At 42.4% G+C, this 25,799-nt stretch overlaps 1 protein-coding gene across 1 annotated transcript; it reads left to right on the top strand.

Moving 5' to 3' along the window:
- Positions 1-268: 268 nt before the first annotated feature.
- On the top strand, positions 269-25,597 carry LOC139377378 (protein Wnt-3a). Its single transcript, XM_071120404.1, has 4 exons — positions 269-339; positions 15,476-15,714; positions 24,701-24,966; positions 25,118-25,597. The coding sequence occupies exons 1-4, from the start codon at positions 269-271 to the stop codon at positions 25,595-25,597; spliced, it is 1,056 nt and encodes a 351-aa protein (XP_070976505.1).
- The last annotated feature ends 202 nt before the right edge of the window (positions 25,598-25,799 follow it).

Raw genomic sequence — 25,799 nt, 5'->3', positions numbered from 1 at the left:
ACAGCGCTCACCAGAATTTCCCCTTTGGCAGTACCTGCTGATTGGGTCCTAAAAGCAAGCTGGTTTTAACTTTTAATATTTGGCTCCTGTGTTCTGCCATGACTAGTCGCAAAATACTGTTTCTCTAACCTAGCACTAGTTTTAGGACAAGGTGAGACATTTTGGTAAGCACCGCAGATTGTTTCGTTTTTTCTCTCATTGAAAAACGAGTGTGCGCGTATGTGCGCGCGTGTATCTGGTGAAGTTGTTTAGCGAAACTTTTTTAAGGATGATATACCTTGGATGTTTCCTGTTTCTTTGTGGGCTTACGCATGCCATACCAAGTTACCCTATCTGGTGGTAAGTTTACATTTCACTCTACTTTTAACTTAAATTCTGCAATATCATATGATTGTTATGCCTACCTGTTATTTCAACAATATACAGTACTTTATGTTAATTTATTGTTGCTTTCAGTTCGTTTCTTTGAAAGGATAGGCTAATATCAGCATGTGGTTTCCAACACTGGGCACCCTGGCAATTAAGTTGTAGCCCATCATACCGGTCTAATTGACCCTGTCAACGGACAGTTGGTATCGACGTTAACAAGCTGAGACGGAATCGTGAAGATGGGTTACAAAGCTAGTCAAGTGAAATTGTATGAAGGAAAAAAATGCACTTGAGTCAATGACACTATTGATTTCAAAATGCACACTGCGGAAACAAGGGTATAATACCGACGCAGACTGGTTATGCAGAGTAAAAAAAAAATTGTGCAAACTAGTTTCAGCATGATTTGATTAACTTAAAAAGGGGTCATGCTCCGTTCTGCTTGATTCAATATTCGATGACAGACATTGGCCTAATGGCAGGTGCAGAACACATTCGTTTATGAGAGAGGCAGTGGGAAAAGGGAAAGGTAATTTTTTGGGGGGAACCAAAATTAATGATGTTATTATTTTAATGAGACTAATATCTAAAAATAAAAAAAAAGAAGAAGAATCATGTGGAATCATAATTCAACAAAATACGTGCAGTTTACTTTCCTTCCCATTATTACTTTGATTAGAAAATGTATGCGCAAAATGTACATTTCCTAGTAATCTCAATGATTTTTTCGATATCATGTAATGAATCCTTTATACACAAATTTAATAAACGGATTCCACTATTAAGAATATTGATTATTTCCCAAGTATTCAATTGAAATTGGCCTATCAGTTATGTTATCCAATGCAGTTGTGTAAACCCATGAGATAGAGGCTATACTACAATCATTTGGAAATAGCCTCAGCCACTGATTCAGCCACTTTCAACGATGCTTTATTAACTACAGTTTTATTTGGTCTCCATAGCCAAATAATCAAATGCCATTCATTGGTCTTCTTATGATGTTGATCATTTCCCAAACAGTCAAATTCCCTTTGACGTCTTATTGTGTTAAGCAGTAGGCCTTAGGAGAATGAGGGATGCCTTCAAGCCTTGAGTTGGGGGCCAGTTGAAAAATGAATGAAACCCAATTGCCCATTCCCAGATTGTGGTAATTAGGGTGGGAGATTTTCAACTGCAATTTTCTTTTGATTCTAAGTAATCCATCGTTGACCTAATGTTTTATTTGAAAGGTAAGAGAGGTCCGTTGTCATCTCTTGACAAAATATGAACTGTTTTCTAAGTTATTGACTACTGAGTAGGGCTATTGCATGTTATAATATTATCACGATTGAAGTCACATTTGGAATTGACGTAGATTGACTGACAGGCCATTAGAGGAGCTTTAATTGATAAATGATTGATTTCTGTTGAGAGAAAAAAAATGATGAAAGAAAAGAGTGGGATTTGAGCCAACTGGGCATTAGGTGGACTGTTAGAGTCAGCTGATCAAACTGAGAAAGAACAAATATTGGAAAGGTGCAGTTGGAGGATAGGAAATTGGATGCATGTGAATTCCATTCACTCATCTTGAGGATGGATTTCATAGAAAGGCTTGTGGAACCCTCTTGTTGAACAACTCATCTTCCCTTGAGAGGGCAGACATTTGTCGGATTCTGCAGCTCAGAGGCATTAGAGCCAGAGGATAGGGAATGCTACAGAATAGACACAGTCCTAGATCAGAGATCCTCAGTCCCAAGAAATGCACTACAGGTTTGCATTTCACCAATCGCACACCGCATCCTTCAACAAATCAATATTTTATTATGAAATATTAAAGATGCTGTGTCCTGCACTTATTTCAGCTAATAGGTCTCCTGGTGGTAATACTGATGAGAATCTAATTACATGCTCAGCTGGACAGAAATCCATCATAAACGGTGGGCTCTCTAGTCCTAGATCAGCACTCCTACTCTTAGACCCAGGGCTGGGAAAGACTGGCCAAAATCAGGATGGGTTCATTCTGTGGGGAGAAATCTAATGGTCTACTTCTGTTTTTCGCAAACCTCTCTTTGAGTACCCCCCAGACGTTCCCCTATTTGATCTATACCAGTACCAGTACCCGATTCAACTGGTGATAATCATCAAGCCATTGATCAACCGTTTTGATCAACCGTTTAGAGCATTGGACTAGTAACCGAAAGGTTGCAAGTTCGAATCCCTGAGCTGACAAGGTACAAATCTGTAATTCTGCCCCTGAACAGGCAGTTAACCCACTGTTCCTAGGCCGTCATTGAAAATAAGAATTTGTTCTTAACTGACTTGCCTAGTTAAATAAAGGTTAAAAAAATTGTGATGTCACCATGGAAGGCCAACACAAAATTCCACCAATACAGGCAGAAATGTATTTTCAAACAGCTCTTACACTAAAGGGAATTATCATAATTTCACCATTTCATAGTATTATTCCAACGTCATGTTGTGGAAATATATTATAAAACACAGGAAATCAAGTTTTTGATTGCACTGGGCCTTTACTGTGCCTTCAGAAAGTAATTACACCATTTGACTTATTCCATATTTTGTTGTGTTACAGACTGAATTAAAATGGGATGAAATTGTGTTTTTTTCTCTCACCCATCTACAGACAATAATGGCATAGTGAAAACATATTTTTAGAAATGTTTGCATATTTATTGAAAATTAAATTCAGAAATATCTCATTTGCATAAGTATTCACACCCCTGAGTCAATACTTTGTAGAATCACCTTTGGCAGTGATTACAGCTATAAGTCTATCTGGGTAAGTCTCTAAGAACTTTCCACACATGGATTGTGCAAAATTTGCCCATTATTCTGATCAACATTTTTCAAGCTGGTTGATGATCGTTGCTAGACAACCATTTTCAGGTCTTGCCATATATTTTCAAGTATATTTCAGTCAAAACTGTAACTCAGACACTCAGGAACATTCATGGTCTTCTTGGCAAAGAACACCAGTGTAGATTTGACCTTGTGTTTTAGGTTATTGTCCTGCTGAAAGGTTAATTCATCACCCAGTGTTTGGTGGAAAGCAGACTTTTCCGATAGGATTTTGCATGTGCTTATCTCCATTCCGTTTATTTTTTATCATCAAAAGATTACAAGCATACCCATAACATGATGCAGACACAATTATGCTTGAAGATATGAAGAGTGGTACTCAGTAATGTGTTGTATTGGATTTGCCTCAAACATAATACTTTGTATTCAGGACAAAAAGTTAATTGCTTTGCCAATTTTTTGCAGTATCACTTTAATGCCTTGTTGCAAAAAGTATGCATGTTTTGGAATATTTGTATTCTGTACAGGCTTCCTTCTTTTCACTGTGAATGGGGTTAGTATTGGGGAGTAACTACAATGTTGTTGATCCATCCTCAGTTTTCTCTTATCACAGCCATTAAACTCTGTAACTGTTTTAAAGTCCCATTGGGCTCATGGTGAAATCCCTGAGTGGTTTCCTTCCTCTCCAGCAACTGTTAGGAAGGACACCTGTATCTTTGTAGTGACTGGGGTGTACTGATACATCATCCAAAGTGTAATTAATAACTTCACCAGGCTCAAAGGGATATTCGATGTCTCCTTGTTTCTATAGGTGCCCTTCTTTGCGAGGTATTGGAAAATCACCCTGGTCTTTGTGGTCGGATCTGTGTTTGAAATTCACTGTTCAACTGAGGGACCTTACAGATAATTAATTGCATGTGTGGGGTACACAGATGAGGTAGTCATTTAAAAATCATAGTAAACAATATTATGAGTATTATTTGACATTATGGGGTATTGTGTGTAGGCCAGTGACACAAAATCTCAATATAATCCATTTTGCATTGAGGCTGTAACACAACAAAATGTGGAAAATGTCCAAGGGTGTGATTCTTTTCTGAAGGCGCTGTAAGTAGAACTAGCTGTGGCTCCTCAAGGAGAGGTTTGGGAAACACTGGTCTAATACAATGCTGACAGGGAGGGTTGTTCCCTGAGTTCCACCAGAATCAAAGTGACAGAGTTATGTACAAGCCACAGTACAAAGTCATTCACCCTCTCTTTTTCGATCATAAAAGAGCTGTCTTGTGAATTTCTTTTTTTGTGAGGCCAAGATTGTATCAAAACACCAGAACCAGTCATGATGACTGACAGAAGATGGCAGGCTTCCATTTGGTCACAGCAAACAGCCTCTGGCACCAAAATAAAGTCATCAACTTGTGTGTCTATGATTTGCTATCGGTGGGTGGGTCAGAGCACTGATTCAATCTGGGCAAGAGTGCAGCGACGAAAGCAAAACAGAGGCGAGCGTGTCCAAAGATGCCGCTGAGCGTTCGCTGGGCTTATTGTGTCACCCCTACCAATACAAACAACGCTCGGCTGAATCTGCAGCACCAGGCTATAAGGAGCTGAAGTGAAGTCACCATTGAACTCTGCATATGTTATATTGAGTTTTGATTCATTCTGGCTTAATGGAAACTAGATACCTCACTAAAGAGTGAGATAAGAAGCTAAAATATAGGCTTGTGTTTCATGGTACTGTAACCTAACCCTCCTGCTGTGTTCCGGTCGAATTGGACTGATTTACACGTTTTCTCTCTGAAAAATGTAGTTCAATTAATCTGATTGTCATACGGTTCCATGAGGTTCCATGACAAAATTGACCGGTTATTAGAAATGAATGGGTGAGACCACAATTAGTGTATAAAATTGAGTTCAGGCACCTGCCCATTCATCAGATGGACACACTTCGTCTCCCAGACCCCCACATCCATGTGTGTTTGAGCACACACACACACACACACACACACACACACACACACACACACACACACACACACACACACAAAAACATAGACACACACACACACACACGCACACACACACTTCACTCTCCTTCTTGGCTTCCATGGCAAACCCCATTGGAACCTTTCCCCAATAGAATCTTTCCCCCACAGGAACCACACCTGTTGGCATTCTCACAATAAATCGCAACATTGTTTCAATAATATATTGAACTTTTCTCGCAGCTCTGGTATATAAAGCTTTTTGAGGCCTTGCTCACAATTCATTCTGTGGCACAATGACCAAATTCTATACTGTATGTGAGGCTCTTGATCATATCTTTGATCATGACACTGGTGAGGAGAAGAGAGTCCTTGTTAAACTTTGACACAAAGTAGTCTGTGATAAATAGCACAATATGTTTCATCTGAGTATTTGTTATAGTCAAAATAATCCATACGTTATGCTTTTTTTTACTCAAAATGTAGTTGTATGAGCTCAGGTCAATGAGGCCTACAGGCCATAAATAGCAAATAGAAGTTCACAAAAACTTAAGTTGATAAAAAGATCTAACACAACATTAGGTGATAATATATGTATTAATATGGATTTATAATCAGCTGTAATGGGGCAGTTATTTAGACCAGGAACACAGAATGATTTAACAAGAAACGAACACAACAGAAGGGTTAACCCAACTTTTTACTTAAGACCTTGTTGTTGAACAATAAGTGCCTTTTAACTCCTCTCACTAAACGTGTCTTTACTTTTGCAAATAACTGTCAATCATCCAAGAACTGACAGATATTATTATGATGAAAAGTCGCTTTGTGCAGGTTTGTTGGCAGAAGCTGGTGCCTGAACGCTGCTTGGAGTTAGAATGGTTAGAATGTACAATAGTGGAGGATTGGTTGAGGATTGGTGGAGGATTGGCGGAGGATTGGCTGAGGATGTGGGTCTCGACCAACACAGGCACAGGTTCATGTCTCTCTAACTCCTCGACCTGTCATGGCTCAGCCTGACTGCACCCCCCCCCCCCACACACACACACACACACACACACACCACACACACACCACACACACACACCACCCCACCTTAAAAGATAAATACCTGGAGGTGAAAGCTTGCCGCACATTCCTTTTCCCAAACGTGCTCTCTTGATGTCAAAGTCGGCTCCAAAGCCCCAGGGCCTGCAAGAGTAAAGTGGTAATTCTACGGTACCCTGCTTGGGCTTGCTGAAATATGCATTAAACCTAGTCTGGATACACTTAAATGAGAGGTGGAAAGATCTATACTGACTGAGACTAGAATCAAACATGATATCTATTATTTTCTCTTGTGTGTGTATTTCTGGTGATAACACGCAGCTACTGTTTATGGAGATGACACAGGCAAGGTTTCGATGAATCCTCAATCGTCTTGGTTTTGTTTGAGTTTGTGTATCACCTAGAGGAAATGGTTTTGTCTTCTCAGTGGCAAGTTGTAAGGAACAGTAAAGGAATCTGGTATAAGACACATGATTCATTCTTTACCAATAAGAAAATAGAAATAACCTTTGTAATCAGAATCCCTTTTATTCGCTAAGCTCATTCACACATACCCAGAATTGTACTTGGTGATATGGTGCTGCTGGCAGTATACATAACCTGGTCTCAGAGCAAAACAAATTATATTTGACAAAAATCTGTGCCCCTCCATTTAGTATGATCTGTTACTTTACGTTATGTTACATTACATTAGCCAAAATGTTAATGTTTTCTGTGATGAGGTTCGAACACGCAACCTTTGGGTTGCTAGAAGTTTGCGTTGTCTGTGATGAGGTTTGAACACCCTACCTTTGGGTTCCTAGAAGTTTGCATTATACACCCACCCAGCCACCCAAACCAAGCACCGCACTTTTGTTTCTAACCTACTGTCTTATCGAACATAATATATCATACTAAACAGATCAAATAATGTAACCTAATGTAAAGTAACATATCATACTAAATGGAGTAGCACAGATTTTTGTCAAATATAATATGTTTTGCTCTGAGACCAGGCTGGTAGACAACATATTATATTATAGAGACAGGAACAGAGAGAGGAATTTAGTTCACATTAGAAGTTAGATCTATGAATTTCAAGGAGGAACAATTTACTAATAAATGAAAACATTTTGCATTCAACTTAAGACCACAAACTCCATATATCTTAAATGCAGTTGTACAGCATGTAAAATATGTATTTGTTAGTACTCAATAACACCATGTACTCCATAGTCTACCTCTGTAATAAATCCATAAATCCTATGGCTGAAGCTTTCCCCACTTCCTCTCCTCCTACTTCCTAACAGTAATAGAGGTGACCTGAATCACTCAGCCTGTATAGGACGTCCTCAGAAGCAGAGCCAGCGTGAGGGCCATGGGTCTGACCGCCCTAGGGCCCACACACCTATAAGGGCCCTGTAAGGGCCCTGTAAAGGGCCCCCTGTTCTTGCAGATACAAAAAAATAGAAATAAAGAAAAAACATTATTTAACACTATGAATCATGGCAAAATGGATAAACATTATATCATATATAATATCATTTAATCAAATCCTGGAATTTGTCTGAGCTGGTGTTGGTTATTTTATAAAGCAATGTGCAGCTGTGTCTGTCGCCATACCCCCTTGAGGGGCCCCCTGCATGGCCTTGGACCAAAACGCAATTATCGGAAATACACCATTCTAAAGCTCAACTGATACGAGTGGTTTCATGTGACAGAGGTGAAAATCTCCATTAGAAACATTGAAAGAGGTGAAGTCTAAAGATGCAACTCGGACGTGTTGCTAAAATGATTAAGATTGTGACTTTGGCTTCTGGGCAAAGAAAAAACGTTGATATGAAAACCAATAGAACATGAGAGAAAAGTTGCCTTCAATGGCATGTCAGGAAGTCTTTATAAAATACAGAGTGGGGTTCCAGATTTTCGGGAACCCGATTTGCCATAGCTAAAGTTACTGAGACTTCTGAGCATGTGCGAGATTTTTGTTACATAGCTGCTGCCCACTCCGTACTGTCTCCCCCTCCTTCCAGATTGTTTTATGTAGCTGAGCTCACAATGCTGACTACGTAGCTGCTGCTTCTCCCTCCTTGATCAGCCACGTACGCCGTCGTCTGTTGTAGCCTACAAACTCCACGTTGTACACAAAAGACATGGTCAACATGTTCAAACTATCGTAGAAGAGTAGGCTATTAAGCATAAGCACGATTTCATGTTATTTTTCAGGAGGGGAGTTAGGCTAAATGCAGAACAAACTTGCCCACTGTCAGACTCTGGTTACCAGTCCGGATACATGCTTGGCTGCCTAGAACCTTCGCTGCCCAGAGGTGGAACAGCTACCGTAGGTAGCCTACTCATGCTGTACTTCCATGGTCATTGAGAAGCTAAATAGCAGTTTAGAGCCAGTGTGTTTCTAAGACACAGATCGTTTTTTACCCCAATGCAAAACTCAAGTGGGGAGTGACACCTAATTAGTGTTGTAATGTTATTTTTTCATCATCATTGCAAACATTCGCTCAGCAGGAGGTAGACAGGCAGTCAAAGTAATAGTGTTCTTTTTTCAGTGACTGTGGCTAGTGGCTACAATATGGCAGCAACTATAGCCTACGTCATCACACAAAACAATTACTGTTTTTGCAATGTGTAGGGACTGCTTCCTGCTTGTGCAACTGCAATATTCATTGCAACAGACAGAGAAGGTTGTAGCCTTCATAATGGGCTATATGTTTTTTGGAATGTTCATTCAAAATGCCGCAGGGTTTTCATTTTATTTCAGCTGTTTAGAAAGATAAGGCAGACATAGGCTACATCATCATGGTTAAGAAGAGGGTGAGTAAAGAGAGAAACGTCACAGGATTGGGGGAGTGTCAGCAGCTACATATTAAACGTTGGGTGCTTAAAATAACACATGCGCAGAACATGGTCCGGATCCTTAAATTTGAGAAAGAGGTTTCCGGAGTGGCCACGGCCTACACAATAATCCCCTAAATGTTTCTACGGTTGGATTTTGGCTAGGTCACTTTGAAGCAAGGTAAGACATCCCTTGTAAATAGGCTAGGAAGTTAAACTTCCAGGGTTCAAACAGTTAATTATATCTTCTCAACATGCAGACTGCCTTCAACCAAAGCCAACCCTAGCCGTTAGGGGGCCCTCAGTGAAATCTTGTTTGGGGGACCCCCTACCTGGCGGGGAAAATATTTTAGGGGCCCCCCCTCGATGGTGGAGAGGAAAACAATTACGTTTTTGAGTTAATTTCCTGCAATGCTACACATTTTGCCATGGGGTGTAGACAGGGCTCTAAAGTGCGACCAATTTCATTGCATATACAATGAAATATTTTGCTGTGCGACCTGAAGTTTTCATTTGGGAGCAACAGTTTCTAAAACGAAAATCAAATAAATTTAATGAGTAACAATATTTCGCCGCAACAATCTTTTCTACTCTGCTCAAACAAGCTGTCACATCATGCTGTCAATTCATTCACTCAACATATTCTTCCAAAACAAGAACAATGCTGCTTTCCACATTGTTTCTGAAGATGAATCCATATGTTCTCTATTATACTATTAGTTTGTGTATCTTACTCTCTGCAAAACGGGAGTTAGCTAGCTAGTCAAAGGAAGCTGGCATGTGCTTAAAATAATGCTAATCGCTAACTAGCTAGCATTTAGCTAAATGCTCTAGCTAGGGCAAAGCAAACGTTAGCTCTAATACAAGTTGCTACCAGTGGTGGTGTAGATCAGTATGTTGTAATCATTGTCTAAATGTAACATCAATTCAAATTTGACTAGAGTCCTCTGGGAAATACTGAACAACACTTTGGTTCCTACCCTTTCATAACTCCTACCTGGCTTTTTGATATGTTGTCATGCTAAACACCAACCATAGAATTAGAATAATCATTCTATTTCTATGATTCCAACAGTTCCAACAGTGACCAATTTGACAGAGCTTGAAGAGTTTCATTTTTTTTGTTGCACAATCCAGGTGTGGATAGCTCATAGTGACTTACGCAGAAAGACTCACGGCTGTTATCGCAGCCAAAGGTGCCTCTACAAAATAGTGACTGAGGGGTGTGAATACTTATGTAAATTAGACATTTCTGTATTTCTTTTTCAATACACGTTCTAAAATTTCTTAAACATGTTTTCATTATATCATTGGGTATTGCGTGTAGATAAGTGAGAAAATAAACAAATTTAATACATTTTGAATTCAGGCTCTTACACAACAAAATGTGGAATAAATCAAAGGGTATTGCTTCGTTGAGGTCAAAATAGCTCTTACAATATTTCAGTGGTAGAAATACTTGGTAGAACTGTAAAGCAGCTACCCTCTGAAAAAAATTTTATTCTATGGAAATTGTTATATAAATACCAGAATTCCTAACCTCCAATATTCTGTATGTGCAACTTGTTATGGTATTTAAGTTGTTTAACATTTGGTTTAAAGTGACTGAGGATTTGGGCATGCTTTTTGAAGCTTCCTGCCATAGGCCCTACCCCTCCCATTGTTTCACTAGCAGCGATGCTAATGCTGGCTGTGGGGTAAGTAAATTAAGAAAAACTAAGCCATATTTTTGGTCATTGTCTCTCAGGATCAATGGTTGAATCATTTTTTGTCAATAAAATTAAGTATATTTCAAATGTTGGTGTACCGCCCCGTTTTTAACACATTAATATTGATATTTATTTCAAAATTCTAAAAACAAATTGATACTACTATCAAATTATGGTAAATCAGCTTTTTAGTACTAGTGTGGATTGCACTTTGGAAAAGAGGTGCTCATTATTTATTAAGCAAAATATATATATATTTTCGATTTCCAGAATATGTAAATGAAATGTTTTGGTTCTATTTTGTTTCAGGTAACATTATTTACATGTCTAATGATGTAATTTTGATAAAAATTAAGTTTGATATTTTGCTATGATTGTTGCTTTTTCCAATATTTTCTTTTTGGGGTCAAAATTATCCCAGTTATCTATGTATGTAAGATAGGCCCAGTAGCAATAGAAAGGTTGGTTCCTCCTATTTTTAGAAACCAAAACCCAGTTTTCGCGCACAATTGCGTGTAGAAAGTTTTCGCAAAGACTTGGTTTATAAGAACAGATGTTTGAGGAGCTGGGCAGTGTGAGCGTTCACTACGAGACAGGGTTTTTCCAATAGGCTCTTGTATGCGATGCGCATGTGATAAATAAGATGTATTTTCAGCAGTTAACCAACTAACGGTTAACTGTTGACATCCCAAGTGATGATGCCTAATTTGCGTTTATGGTCGGCCATATCAGCTATTAATTTTTAAAAAAATGATTTGGTCAGAATGGCGCCTCGAGAGCACCCCACTCCCTCTGTGCTGAGACTAGCGCCGCTCCTGTACGACCCGAGACTTACTGTATGACTGTGTCTATTGTCCAGGCAGGTTCTGTTTGTCTGTCTGGCCTGTTCTGATCTGATCATCTACAGTATACACTCACACTGTAGTCATACAATACTAGCTTTCACCAGCTCATACATGGTCAAACAGGAATCAACAGGTAACACCTAAAATAGTACAACCCTATTACCAGGCATGGGGAACAGCATAATGCAATACAAAAAGAAGCTCAGCACAATGGTGAGATAAAACCATATACAGCAGTACAGTATCTGTGTAGCTAGCTGGATAGGTTGAAACCATGCCGCTGTTTGTTTTCTTACACCTGCTGACCTCACTCAACACCCACAGAGACATTCACAGGTTCTTCCTGGCAGAACAGAACGTCTACAGGTCAAATGAAAAGCTGTGCCACTTGTTTTCCCTTCTTCCTCCCTCAGTCTTTCCCAGACAAGATCTTATCTGCTCACACTTGCGGAGGGGGGGCTGTACTTGTGTGGCTGGTTTCACTTGGCATGGTTCAGAAGTCATCACATTCCTGCTCTACATGTTATGGCTATTAGGAGCAAGTGTCTGCGGTGGGTTGTGATGTGGACTCAGGTTTCTGTTGTGCGAGGTCCGCCGGGCTCAGCTTTAGCCCCTCAGGGTGCGGATTGACAAGCGTCAAAGAGAGGTCCATTCGGAATAGGAGTTTCCTTGTTTACTGGCGTGCTTGCTTTCGCTCATATGTATCGCAGACAACATGCAGGCCGTGAGGACTTGATATCCTCTCAGACACTTCTAGAGCCTGTCCCCCCCCCCCCCCCCCCCCCCCGTCTTTCTTTTTTGTATTTCTCATATATGATTAACCAGAGGTCTAGTCATGTCTCTGAGCCAAGGAAAATAATATGGGAAAGCCTTTAAAGTGAGCATGACACATTGCTCCGCCATTTGCTCGGGGATATACTTTGGAAAGTACTAAATGGCTACACTTACTCGGTAACCCATTGACGTACGTAGGCTACAGACAAGAGGTTGAAGGCAGACGCATGAGACTGGGTGTATTCAGTTCAGCTTCATTTGTTAGCGCAAACAATATATCTGCTACGTTGACTTGATTTGCGACGCAAACGTCTGGTACACAAGGTCAGCCTGTCTCTCAGGAACGACCTGGGTCTCGGGTTCTCCAGTTGCAATGTCACTTAATTAGGCGTTGCGATGATCGTACCAGTCGCGTCGTTATTTCCAAGGCAGCGTTTTTAAGTGTTTCCCGGGAACAAGCCTGCAGAGAGAACGATCGCTAAGTGCGTCTTTAGCCATTTGTCGACACTGGTAGAATCGACAGAAAAGCAACACCGCTCCCGGATCAGCTTTCTCCACTCAAATCGTACCTTAATATTAGAATTATTCCACAGTACTGACGACGGATCAGCTCTTAGAGACGTATTATAATCTGTGGCTACAAATATTGAGGCGGCTTAACATGCTTACCCAATAAAAATGCACTAATTGCACATGTCTTGTCACACATCATGAAGCATATTGAGGCAAAAATGACAGGCAAAAATAAAACTCAAGATGATTTTAATATGATTGAAATATATAGGCCCATGTAGCCTATTTATCTTTTAATGTAGTTTTCTCGGTTTTCATTTGAAGCATTATTTTATCTGTCACTTGTTTGTAGTAATTACAAATACTTTGGCACTCTGTATTTGTAGTCAACTTCGTTCTGAAGTTATTGGAGCTTACAGTCAGACAGATGCCTAGCCTAAACATCTTGATTATATGTTTAACGGAGATCTTCTGTGAGTAAAGTCATGTGGAAGGGCAAAAAGCATCTAACGATGCACTTTAGCTGCTCTACGAGTGTCTGGATCACTCGTAGATGTGCAAACGTTTTTAAGGGCAAACGTTACTAACGAAGCCTCTGGGAAACAGTTTGGCTACTAAAGATACATCGTAAGATGGTTCTAATGATGCTCTCAACGCTACGAAGTCTCTGGTAAACCTCTCAGTGTAGAGTGATACGGTTAAATCATCTCTTTTTTTAGAGTGGAATTTTGAAATGCCTGGGGTGAGACTCTGGCTCTGTATGTTAATCTCGTTGTTGTGATCACAGAGTGATTACTTCTTTTACATCGTTGCCCAGGTCAACAGATAGTGAGATAATTGAGCTGCACAAGTCCTGCCTGCTCCCACCTGCTCTGGCTTGAGGCCTACTGTCGGAGCCACGTTTGGGAGTGTCAAAAACAGTGAGCGGATATCCCTTCTTTCTATGTACTTCATCTTCTTTTTGTCCAGCTCCTGTTATTTTGGATGAGTGTAAAATTCCCTTGTTCTACTGTTGGAGGTTGGAGCAGATCACTGTGCAAACAAACACTGCACTCTCTGTCTCTGTCATAATGGCCAAATCACTCAGACGTGGATCGCCAGATTACTGTCATCAATAGCAGCTTCAGTGAGGACTGAGTTTACTGCAGAAGGAGCTGTTGACTGGAGTGCCAATGAGGAACTTGTTGCTACTATGCAGTAGTTGCCTTGCCAATGACAATAGGAAGTCAGTTATTAGATCAAAGGTTATGTTGCGGTTGTAATATAATACGTTTTTATTCATGGGGAATGGATTAGTATAACAATCCCATTCATAGAATGAGGTTTCTCTAATCCTATTGTCTCTATGAGTTGTATTTACCTGAGCTGACAATGATGGATAGTAATTGGAATGGAATTAACCCTAACTGTATGTGGTACTCTGGGAGAGGGTGAATGGAAATGAATGCATGGTGGCTAGATGAAAACAATGTGATGAATTATGAGGAGCAGAGCAGAGGAGCAGTGAGTGGGGAGTGAAGGAAAAATACTCTATGTTAAAAGCTTGATATGGAAGTGCATGAGTGTGGTCTGAGTGTATCTTATTAATAGATTGTAATACATGGGTGAAATACAGTTGGATCTCAACCAAGCACCTATATTGTGTAATGGATAATCGAAGTGAAATATATTTGCTGTCAATGTGTCCAAAATAGCCCCCCCCCCCCCCCCCCGTGGGGACAATAACGTGTATCAGCTGTTGTTAGAACATAGTGGCCATCATTTAATCTCATTTCATGCTCATGTACATGCTTCCTTTCATCCTCATTGGATGGTTGTCATCCTCCCACTCTCGACCCTCCCACTGACGGTAGTAGTCCAATACAGTGGAAATACAAACTGACTGGAGTCAGATTGACTGGTGCGTTCTTTAGATCAAACAATTACAATTACAGCATGCTGCCTCAAAAGACTTCTTCAAAGGTACCACAATGACATAACATGGGATGACACAGCACCGAGAGAGTTGTCATGTTTCCATGGTTACGAGTGATGTTTTAACACCTTAATTGAAAGACACACACACAGACAGAAAGATATTATCAGAGAACAATCAAGTTTGCACTTGTTGCATCCCAGAATATCCGTCCTCAAAGAGAAATGGGGATGGATGGATGGGATAGATATGTCATTAATACATCCGTCTGAAGTCTCAATGTACAGTTGTACTCTCATTACCCTAAGTCAAGGGCCTGTTTAGCATGTGGGCACTTTAAAAAAAAGATGTGGTTTCCTGTAATAACAAGGTGGAGTTTCCAAGTTGTCAACCTAGAGGTCTATGAACCACTTTGGGTTCACGGGGGGGACTTTCATCTTTCCTTGTGGCGCGGTTACCTTTGTGGAGTATAGCACTGGGACTGCGGTTTCAACCCACACAAACGCCAGGTGGCTACAGAGGGGATAGATAGAGGGATAAGGCATTGATGCTTAATGGTAACATCTGATACACACACACACGCACATGCACACACACTGCACGTACACACATAAGCACAACATACACACAAAGAAAGACACACACAAGTAGTCAGTATATCATGTCACTGCCTCCTCTCTCCCCATGCAGGTCCCTAGCGGTGGGCCACCAGTACTCGTCCCTGGGCTCCCAGCCCATCCTGTGCGGCTCCATTCCTGGCCTGGTGCCCAAGCAGCTGCGATTCTGCCGGAACTATGTGGAGATCATGCCCAGTGTGGCAGAAGGGGTGAAGATCGGCATCCAGGAGTGCCAGCATCAATTCAGGGGCCGTCGTTGGAACTGTACCACCATCAACGACAAGGCCATCTTCGGACCAGTGCTGGACAAAGGTAGTGTATGGTAATATAATTATAAGAGAATACAGGATACACTCATAAACAGTGGTGTAAAGTACTTAAGTAAAAAATACTTAAAAGTACTACTAAAGTAGTTTTGGGGGGTATCTGTACTTTACTATTTATCATTTTGAAGACTTTTACTTTAATTCACTACATTGCTTTAGAAAATATTGTACTTTTTACATTTTCCTTGACACCCAAAAGCACTTGTTACATTTTGAATGCTTGCGAGGACAGGAAAAGAGTGAAATTCACACACTTATCAAGAGAACAACCCTGGTCATCCCTGCTTCCCTCTGATCTGGCGGACTCACTAAACACAAATGCTTTGTTGTAAACGATGTCTGAATGTTGGAGTGTGTCTCTGGCTTTCTATGCAAACATGAAAGTGGTGCCATCTGGTTTGCTTAATATAAGGCATTTGAAATCATTTATACATTTACTTTTGATACTTAAGTATATTTTAAACCAAATACTTTTAGACAAGTAGAATTTCCCTGGGTGACTGTTACTTTTACTTGCGTCATTTTCTAATTGAAGTATCTTTACTTTTACTCAAGTATGACAGTTGGGCCTCCCGGGTGGCGCAGTGGTTAAGGGCGCTGTACTGCAGCACTAGCTGTGCCATCAGAGTCCCTGGGTTCGCGCCCAGGCTCTGTCGTAACCGGCCGCGACCGGGAGGTCCATGGGGCGACGCACAATTGGCCTAGCGTCGTCCGGGTTAGGGAGGGCTTGGTCGGTAGGGATGTCCTTGTCTCATCGCGCACCAGCGACTCCTGTGGCGGGCCAGGCGCAGTGGAGCGCTAACCAAGGTGGCCAGGTGTACGGTGTTTCCTCCGACACATTGGTGCGGCTGGCTTCCTGGTTGGATGCGGCTGTGTTAAGAAGCAGTGCGGCTTGGTTGGGTTGTGTATCGGAGAGCTACTGGATACCATGAAAAAGGGGTAAAATTAAAAAGTATGACAGTTGGGTACTTTTTCCACCACTGCTCATAAAACACTAGCCATTTTTTGGACCAGTGCTTGACAAGGTAATCTTGAGAGAAAAAGACACTATAATAAAACAGTGCAGCCTTGGCATTTCTCCTGCTGGGCTACTCATCCACGGAACAGGACGGCTATGGTTGACAGCCTACAATATACATTTAATAACACTTGAGAACCAAGTCTTAACTGTGAGAACCAAGTCTTACCTGTGAGAACCAAGTCTTACCTGTGATAACCAAGTCTTACCTGTGAGAGCCAAGTCTTAACTGTGATAACCAAGTCTTACCTGTGAGAGCCAAGTCTTAACTGTGATAACCAAGTCTTAACTGTGAGAACCAAGTCTTAACTGTGATAACCAAGTCTTACCTGTGAGAGCCAAGTCTTAACTGTGATAACCAAGTCTTAACTGTGAGAACCAAGTCTTACCTGTGATAACCAAGTCTTACCTGTGAGAGCCAAGTCTTAACTGTGAGAACCAAGTCTTACCTGTGAGAACCAAGTCTTACCTGTGATAACCAAGTCTTAACTGTGAGAACCAAGTCTTAACTGTGATAACCAAGTCTTACCTGTGAGAGCCAAGTCTTAACTGTGATAACCAAGTCTTAACTGTGAGAGCCAAGTCTTAAAACCGTTTGCTACATTAGAAAAAAGCATTACTGTGCTGTATAATACAAGTGACAACCAAATTATTTTCCTGCATGACTTGAATACATGCAGTGAGTGTTTTCCCTGTGCCTGTTCCCAAGTTCTTGAAAGAATACTAGTGTACGGTAATCATTTCCTTGCCTGTCAATGTTGGTAATGCGTGGCATTTCAAATGAGAAACGGTACCTAACCTTGTCTCGACTAAAACTCTACCACTCACTTTAATCAGGGCTGCAACTGGTGTTGATATTGAGAGGATAGAATAAGACCATTGTGCTGTAAGTTGTTGTTATATTATGTTGGTAGTTGAAAGATCAAACAAACAACTCTTTTAACTCCATCCTGCCTCAGTCAGTCTCTGTGTGAGTGTGTGTGTGTGTGTGTGTGTGTGTGTGTGTGTGTGTGTGTCTGTGTGTGTGTGTGTGTGTGTGTGTGTGTGTGTGTGTGTGTGTGTGTGTGTGAGAGAGAGAGAATCATATGCAATTAAAATCCTTGTTCAAATAGACTTGTGAGAGTCACTCAGCTATGAGCTGTTTGAACAGATGAAATGATGTGTATACACACTTTGGGTGGAGAATGTTGTCTTTTGTTGGAATTTTCTCTGGAAGGGAATCCCCTTCGAGGCTCCCCCCTCTCCCTCCCCTTAGCTTCTATGTGAGGTGTGTAAAATAGGGATGAAGTCAGACCTTATCAATTAAATTCAAGCAGAAAATGACGTTTTCTCATTTCTGTTCCATCATCTCTATTTGAGATTAAGTTAACCCGAAGAAGAAGCACCCATATTTTACTCTAAAAATGTTCATCCTTGTATTATTCAGCTGTGATATCATGAAGCTAGTGGATTCTCTGTCTCCACACTATTGCACTGTGACCCTAGGATTTAGTTGCCTGTAGTCAAGGGTAGAGGGATGAGCAGAGAGGAGCATGGAGGGGTAATGGAGAGGAGAGGGGGAAGAGGAAAAAGAGAGAGGGGGGGGTCTAAACCTGTCAACTGGGTTTGGAAAAGACTGATGTTTACTAGAGTGGGATGTGGGGTTAGTTGGGGCAATTGCTTTTAATAAACTCTTGAGCCAGTTGTTACATTGATGGAGAAGGCTTGAGCTCAAGTAGGTGGGTAATGATAGGGGTTCACAGTCCCTGGCCTCATTGTGGTGTAAATACCTCCGCATCACCCCCATGGCTTCTCTCCCTCCTTGTCTAAATTGCAGGGGCACTGGGTGGAAAGGGGAGGTGGGGAGAGAGGCAGCCAGGCCAGGCTACTCTTTGGGTCTGGGGGGGGGGGGGCTTTAGTAAATCATTTTGATTGGATTAAGGTCAGTGAAGCCCTTAAAAACGTGAGAGGTCAAAGTGGTTGGATTAAGTGTCTTTGTCAGGGTCCCGGGGAGAGTGACTGGCGGGGCTCAGGGTCTTTTGATAGGGCTTAGTAAGGGAGAAGTTTCTCATTTCATTTGCTTTGATTGATGCTTGTATTTGTCTGTGCATCGGGTCCATTGTCCCCCGGCAAGGCTAGAGTGTCTGTTCTGTTTGTCTGCCGAGCAGACGGATGTGTGTTTGTTTCCTCCTTAGGCTTTTTTTTATTGGGAGAAAGGCTGAAAGGAACCATAGGCCTCAAAAGCTTTGCACCTATCTGTCAGTTAGCCTATTAACACCAATCCCTTGTCTTAACCAGTTTATTGGCAGGCATCCCCCTGAACAGCTTCCAGGAAAAGCTGAGGAAAGAGCAGGACTCAAGTGTTCTCCTTCAGATACATAACCTACTGTATATGGCATCACTTAGGTAGGGAAAGGATGACTGAAGGCAAATATGTGTGATTTAGAATGTATTTATACACTGAGGTTACAAAACATTGGGAACATCTTACCTAATATTGAGTTGTACCCCCTTCTACCTGCGGAACAGCCTCAATTTGTCGGCGCATAGACTCTACAAGGTGTCGAAAGCGTTCCACAGGGATGCTGGCCCATGTTGATTCCAATGCTTCACATTGACTGGATGTGCTTTGGGTGGTGGACCATTCTTGATATACACATGGAACTGTTGAGCGTTAACTGTTGAGCGTTAAAAACTGCAGCGTTGCAGTTCTTGGCACACTCAAACTGGTGCGCCTGGCACCTACTATCATACCCCCTTCAAAGGCACTTCAATCTTTTGTCTCGCCCATCCATCCTCAACCTTGCCCAATCACCCCCAAGCCAGACAATCCATGTCTTCATTGTCTCAAGGCTTGAAAATCATTTTTTAACCCGTCTCCTCCCCTCATCTACACTGATCGAAGTGGATTTAAGGTGACATCAATAAGGGATCATAGCTTTCACCTGGATTCACCTGGTCAGTCTATGTCATAGAAACGCTTTGCACTCTCAGTGTATGACAGAGAATACACTTATTTGAATATACACACAGGTTATAGAATGCCCTGAAACACTGAGTGAGTTATTGCTGGTTCTGGCAACAACCTGTTGTACCGATCACACCTTCTCACTCACGCTATCTCTCCTTTTGTTCAGTACACATCAAACAAACAGTATCATGCAGATGTGCTGTTATGCACACGTTCTACATAGTATTCGGGTCTATTTGGGTTTTGGGACAGTTTTCCTTGGTGTTTTCCATCATTTGTTTACATGAATGCATGTGGAACCATCCCTAACCGATAAGCATGACAGAGATTATGGGCAGCCAGTTATCTTTCTCCCTCACGTTAAACGGGGGCTCTTCCTGAGGTCTCTTCGTCTCTCTCTCTCCCTCTCTCTCCCGCGCTCTCTCACTCTCTCGTGCTCTCTCACTCTCACGCTCTCTCACGCTCTCACTCTCCTATCTCTCTTTCTCTCCCTCTTTCACTCTCTCTCTCACTCTCCTATCTCTCTTTCTCTCCCTCCTCTCTCTCTCTCTCACCTCTCCTATCTCTCTTTCTCTCCCTTCTCTCTCTCTCTCTCTCTCTCTCTCTCTCTCTCTCTCTCTCTCTCTCTCTCTCCACTCTCCGCCCGCCCTGCCCTTGTCACAGGGCCTAACATACCTCCAGGCTATGTCTGCGTCAGCACTCATTAATTTACATTAACCAAAGTGTCAAAACATGTGCCGCTGGAATCTGTCTGTGATGAAAGGGGAGGCAAACTGTGCAGGTGTTCTCAGTTTGTGTGTGTGCGCGTGTGCGTGCGTGCGTGTGTGTGTGTGCGTGCATGCGTGCGTCGGACAGGACAGGACAGGGACATTCGTTGGAGAGCTTGTTTGGCGCACTTGGAGTAGGAGAAGTAGCCAAACCCTAACCTAGTGTGACTGATAGAGTTGCTTAGAACAGGGAAGGCCAACAAGAGAGGACAGACAGTCACACGAACACAGACACAAAAGCTGAGTCTCACAGGTATAAACATGCACTGTTAGTCACCCCAGTGGATTAAATGGATAACGAAAGATATTGAGTGTCTTTCTGATAGGCTAGGTCTCCATTATGTAATACCTGTAAGTGATGATATGGACTCACAATTAGCAATAATATGTGGTATTGTCGCGATTGTGAATTATAGTTCAGGTAGTCACTTCACAGTTGGACTTTATAGTACTGCAGTACTCTCGAGAATAATGTGCCACCGACAACCATAGTCACAAGGGTTGGAGAATCAGGATATTTTTACTTGATTGATGGACTGATATACAAAAAAAAACTGTCTTAGGTGGAAAATAAAGGCGGTGCATCTGTTTCTGTATTCTAGGTGTTCAAATGTCAATGCGTTCAAATGATGCACTTTATATGCTTCTCCTAGGTGCTTAATGCCTCAACTAAACCAAGCAGTGAAAAGGTCAGTCAGGGAATTCAGGTTATGACCCCTGACCTCCGGATGAGAAAGTGTTACAGTTTAGGATGTGCTAAGAGGGCCCTGCTTTTCATAAAGTGCATGTTTCTCCATGCTGGGGGAGGTGAGGTTAGCGCACCATAATATCATTAACTCTGTCTAAGAAAGAAAGAATGGGTGTGGTAAATGGAGTTGATGGGGGGACCTTAGCCCCGCACCCCACTGGGCGCTGCTCGGAGCACAATATCTCCGCAACCATGAGATTAAGCCGGGAGAGAAAGCGCTTTTCCCCATTCACACGCCCTTTAGATTGTTTTATTAAACCATTTGAATAGGGATTTCCCAGTCTGCCGACATGCGGGGTCTGGCCAACGCATAGTTCTCTGTTGCTATGACTTAACTTGGTCCCCACTAATCACTGGCGAGGGCAGAATTCATATAAAATATCTGGGGCCATTGTGGGGCTAACGCAGTGTGACAGTGGCAGCACAATAGGTGATTCAGCCCCCCAGCAGGTCGTTGGGACCACTTGCCATGCCAGGGTCCGGCAAACTATGATAGGGGGGGTCACAAGTAATCAGTCCACTTAGGCTGGGCACCCCCCGGCACATTCTGTTCCAGGTAAGCCCTGGTCTGTCCCACCCACCACCCACCCCTAGATGTCAGGACCTAGTTCTTTTTTTTCTCAGTCTCTCCTTCTTTCTCTCATCTTGTCCCCAGAGATCTTATTTTCCTTTCTTTTGGTCTCATCCCTCCATTTCTCCCTCCTCCCTCCCCCTTTCTTTGCTCCGCGGCATCAGTGTCAGTAAGCCGTAAGGGTTTGACCCGTGGTTTATTGGCTTCCTGATAATCAAATAGAAAAGACAACCTCCCAAGCTTTAGACCATTCATACCTCCAACTACCAGCCACCACCTAGTGACTGCTTCAGGGTAACGGAACAAGAAGACGGTCAACATCAACTGCGCTGCCATTTGTAAAGTCCTATCTGTACGTTTCAACGGAAGACATTTTCTGATGAGGTCCAAGCAAATAGATTAGCCCTTTATTCAGTTTTTATTCTGTTTTCCCCATCCGCGGCATATATATATCACACAATTTCAAAACATTATGAGCAAGGAGCAGCGAAGGATATTGGAGATACTGGGGATAAGGTTGGGTAACACTTCTTTGGATAGTCCATCTATAAATGCTCAATAAACTCTCAGTAACATGTCAACTGGACTATAGACGTTCAACTAATCTATACTAGACTGTTAATTAAGTGGTCCGCATCCTTCATCCTTCCCATCCGAAACGGTTTGTGCATATATTATGACGACACTTTGGTCACATTTTGTGACACATTTTGGTATTAGGTCTGTTTTTTTTATGATGTTCGTGCACACCCCAATTTCTTTTGGAGTACTTTCGGTAGCCGAAGCCTACGCCCCTTCATCGGTCATTGGTCAACAGTAGGGATTCTTCAACGAAGTGATTGTTGTCGTTCAATGATAGACGACTCGTTTTCATGCACATTTTTTCACTTAAGAAATACAGCACCAAACATCTTAGTTAAATTAAAAATCGCACGAATAACATCTACTGGGCAAAAACATCAAAATGACTGACCGATTTCTTGACTTATTTACGATTAATTCTGACAATGTTGAGGAAGTGTATACTGGCTACAGCGTCTCAAGATGGACAAAGTACCATTGGCACTTTTTTCAATTGAAATAAAAATGAATCTTGTTTTTCAAGCGAAGGTCTTTTAAGGGAGTGTGTGTGCACTCTCATTCGGTTCGCCTAGCTGAGTTCGTCTAGGCACCAGCCGAACCGAAGCATGCGGAAGCCTTTCGTTTCAATGCTGAGATGCGACATCCCAGAGTAAACTATAATAGTGCTTGGTACAGTCCTGCTTAGGGAGGGTGTGATGGAGAATGGATGCCAGTAAACCTCTGTTGCATCATTGTTCTTAATGCCCCTTATTCCTCAAACTGGTTCAAACCTGCAGCCTGGGAGGAGCTCACACAGTACCTACTCCCCATAGTCATTTACTTATCTCACTCTCACCCCCCCCCCCCCCCCCCCCCCAACTTGTTCACTCTTTCTCTCCCCCCCAACTCTCTCCCTTTTTCTCTCTCTTTTTTCCTCTTCTTGTCCAACTCTCTCACTCTTTCTCTCTTTTTCCCTCCCGTCATCCTTTTGCTCTCCTTTTCCCTGTTCCTCTCGTTCTCTTCCCCTTCGACTACCCTCTCTCCCTGGCTGTCTTTCTGTTCTTGTCACTGTGCAAGACCATACAAGACCTAAGCACATATATCCAGGGAATCCTTCCTGTCATAAGGGATCCTGTAAAAATCAGGGACAGTGGAACGTCAACGAGACCTCAGTGAAACATTGCACCTCATATTAAATGGTTATAGTTTGACATGTACGACACATCACCTGAACCCCCCCCCCCCCCCCCCCTCTCTCTCTCTCGCTCTCGGCTTAGTCTTATAGTGTGAGGCCATTTTCCTAACCTTTCAAAAGCTTAATTGAGTCTGTTAATTATAGTCCTGTCAGGCCTGTCTCTTCCTCTCATCTCCCTGGAAGTTTCTGATGATGAGTCATCAGTAAACTATGTCAGACAGACAGAGACCTCCCTCCCTCTATCGCTTGCTCTCTCCCTCCCTCTCTCACCACACGCACACACACCCAAGACAGATGACTGTCCTCGATTGCTCAAGCAAATCAGATTGGATTGAATCGAACTGTATTGGCATGCCAATCAACATAGTCATACACTGCAGATGTCTATGACACTGTCTATGGAATGTGTATGGATCGTAGCTTGATGGAGCATTGTTTCACGAACAAGCGTGGTCTAATGATTACGTAAATTGAATCTTTGCCTTGGTAGGGTTAATGTGTGACATTTACAGTATTATATAGCATTATACAGGACAGCACAGAAAAGTCGCAGATGCCAGCATCATCGTTCGGTAGACACTGATCTGAATTCCTACATGGTTTTTGAGATACATTAATGGGTACATTCCAGCAAAGTTATTGGTAACAATTTATCATTCTCTGCACTGCCATGGTTTCAGATGTATGGCCCTGTATGTAAACCATATACTGTAGATGTAGGATCTTAATTTGAGCTGGTTTGCTACAGCAGGAAAATAATCCTTCAGCAACAGGAAATGTAGATTATTATGATGGACATTGATGGACATTTATGATGGACATTTAATGGACATGTTTGTAGGGGCTGATACATTTCTCATCAGGGCAAATCAAGTCTGAAATTTCAAAGGGGAAATTGCAAACTTTAGAAGACTTTTTAAAACTGAAATACACTACAATTTTGCATTTCCTGCTTTGTGGGAAAATTTGCAGCCACAAAAGAGTGATCAAATTTAGATCCTACATCTGTATGAACTATACTCATTCACAAACAGAGATCCTTCACACAAGAACTGAGCTGCCTACAAGCAGTGTTGTGTAAAGACCTATTGTTCAAGTCTGTAAGATTGTACCCATACGATAGATATATAAATCTGACACCTACTTCTCCCTCTCTTTACAGCCACGCGTGAGTCAGCATTCGTTCATGCCATCGCATCAGCTGGTGTGGCGTTCGCGGTGACACGGTCCTGTGCGGAGGGTTCGGCCACCATCTGTGGTTGCGACACGCGACACAAGGGTCCGCCCGGCGAGGGCTGGAAGTGGGGCGGCTGCAGCGAGGACGTAGAGTTCGGCAGTATGGTGTCCCGGGAGTTTGCAGACGCTCGTGAGAACCGGCCCGATGCGCGCTCCGCCATGAACCGCCACAACAACGAGGCGGGTCGAACAGTGAGGCATTTTCTCTCTCTCTCTCTCTCTCTCTCTCTCTCTCACTGATAATATCCACCTTATGGATTAAACATTCATAAAGATCCCCAAGTGTTAGTTAGACTTAACATTCATTCAATTAATTGCATCCCTGCGTCTATCTCTCCCTCAGTCTCTGAATGACAACATGTTTCTGAAGTGTAAGTGCCACGGCCTGTCCGGCAGCTGTGAGGTGAAGACATGCTGGTGGTCCCAGCCTGACTTCAGGGTGATTGGAGACTACATGAAGGACAAGTATGACAGTGCTTCAGAGATGGTGGTGGAGAAGCACAAGGAGTCCCGTGGCTGGGTGGAGACGTTGAGAAGCAAGTACAACTTCTTCAAACCCCCCACGGAGCGAGACCTGGTCTACTACGAGAGCTCGCCCAACTTCTGCGAACCCAACCCAGAAACAGGCTCGTTCGGGACACGCGATCGCACCTGTAACTTGACGTCGCACGGCATCGACGGCTGCGACCTGCTGTGCTGCGGCCGGGGACACAACACCCAGGCGGAGAAACGGAAGGAGAAGTGCCACTGCATCTTCCACTGGTGCTGCTACGTCAGCTGCCAAGAGTGTGTTCGAGTCTACGATGTTCACACCTGCAAATAGATAGGGCCTCTGGCACCACTCTTTCTGCACCTCACCCCAATTTTTTTTTTTTTTTTAAGACTTCAACATATAAAACAAGAAGCTACTGTACGAGTCGGGCTCAGAGAACTTGAGAGGCTTTGATTTGACTTTGATCAAGCGTTAACCGACTCAGCTATAGTACAGTCAGCCAATAGGCAAAAAAATATATAGCAGCCTGTCA

Source organism: Oncorhynchus clarkii, chromosome 20 (genome assembly GCF_045791955.1).
Source record: "Oncorhynchus clarkii lewisi isolate Uvic-CL-2024 chromosome 20, UVic_Ocla_1.0, whole genome shotgun sequence".
Taxonomy (NCBI): Eukaryota; Metazoa; Chordata; class Actinopteri; order Salmoniformes; family Salmonidae; genus Oncorhynchus; species Oncorhynchus clarkii.
The sequence above is the reverse complement of the archived record's forward strand: the minus strand, read 5'-3'. Positions and strand labels throughout refer to the sequence as shown.

Excerpts from the sequence above, each read along its gene's own strand:
- LOC139377378 (XM_071120404.1), top strand. The coding sequence starts at position 269 with ATGATATACCTTGGATGTTTCCTGTTTCTTTGTGGGCTTACGCATGCC. Across the intron at positions 15,715-24,700 it reads CGGACCAGTGCTGGACAAAG|CCACGCGTGAGTCAGCATTC; the intron begins GTAGTGTATGGT and ends CTCTCTTTACAG. Across the intron at positions 24,967-25,117 it reads ACAACGAGGCGGGTCGAACA|TCTCTGAATGACAACATGTT; the intron begins GTGAGGCATTTT and ends TCTCTCCCTCAG.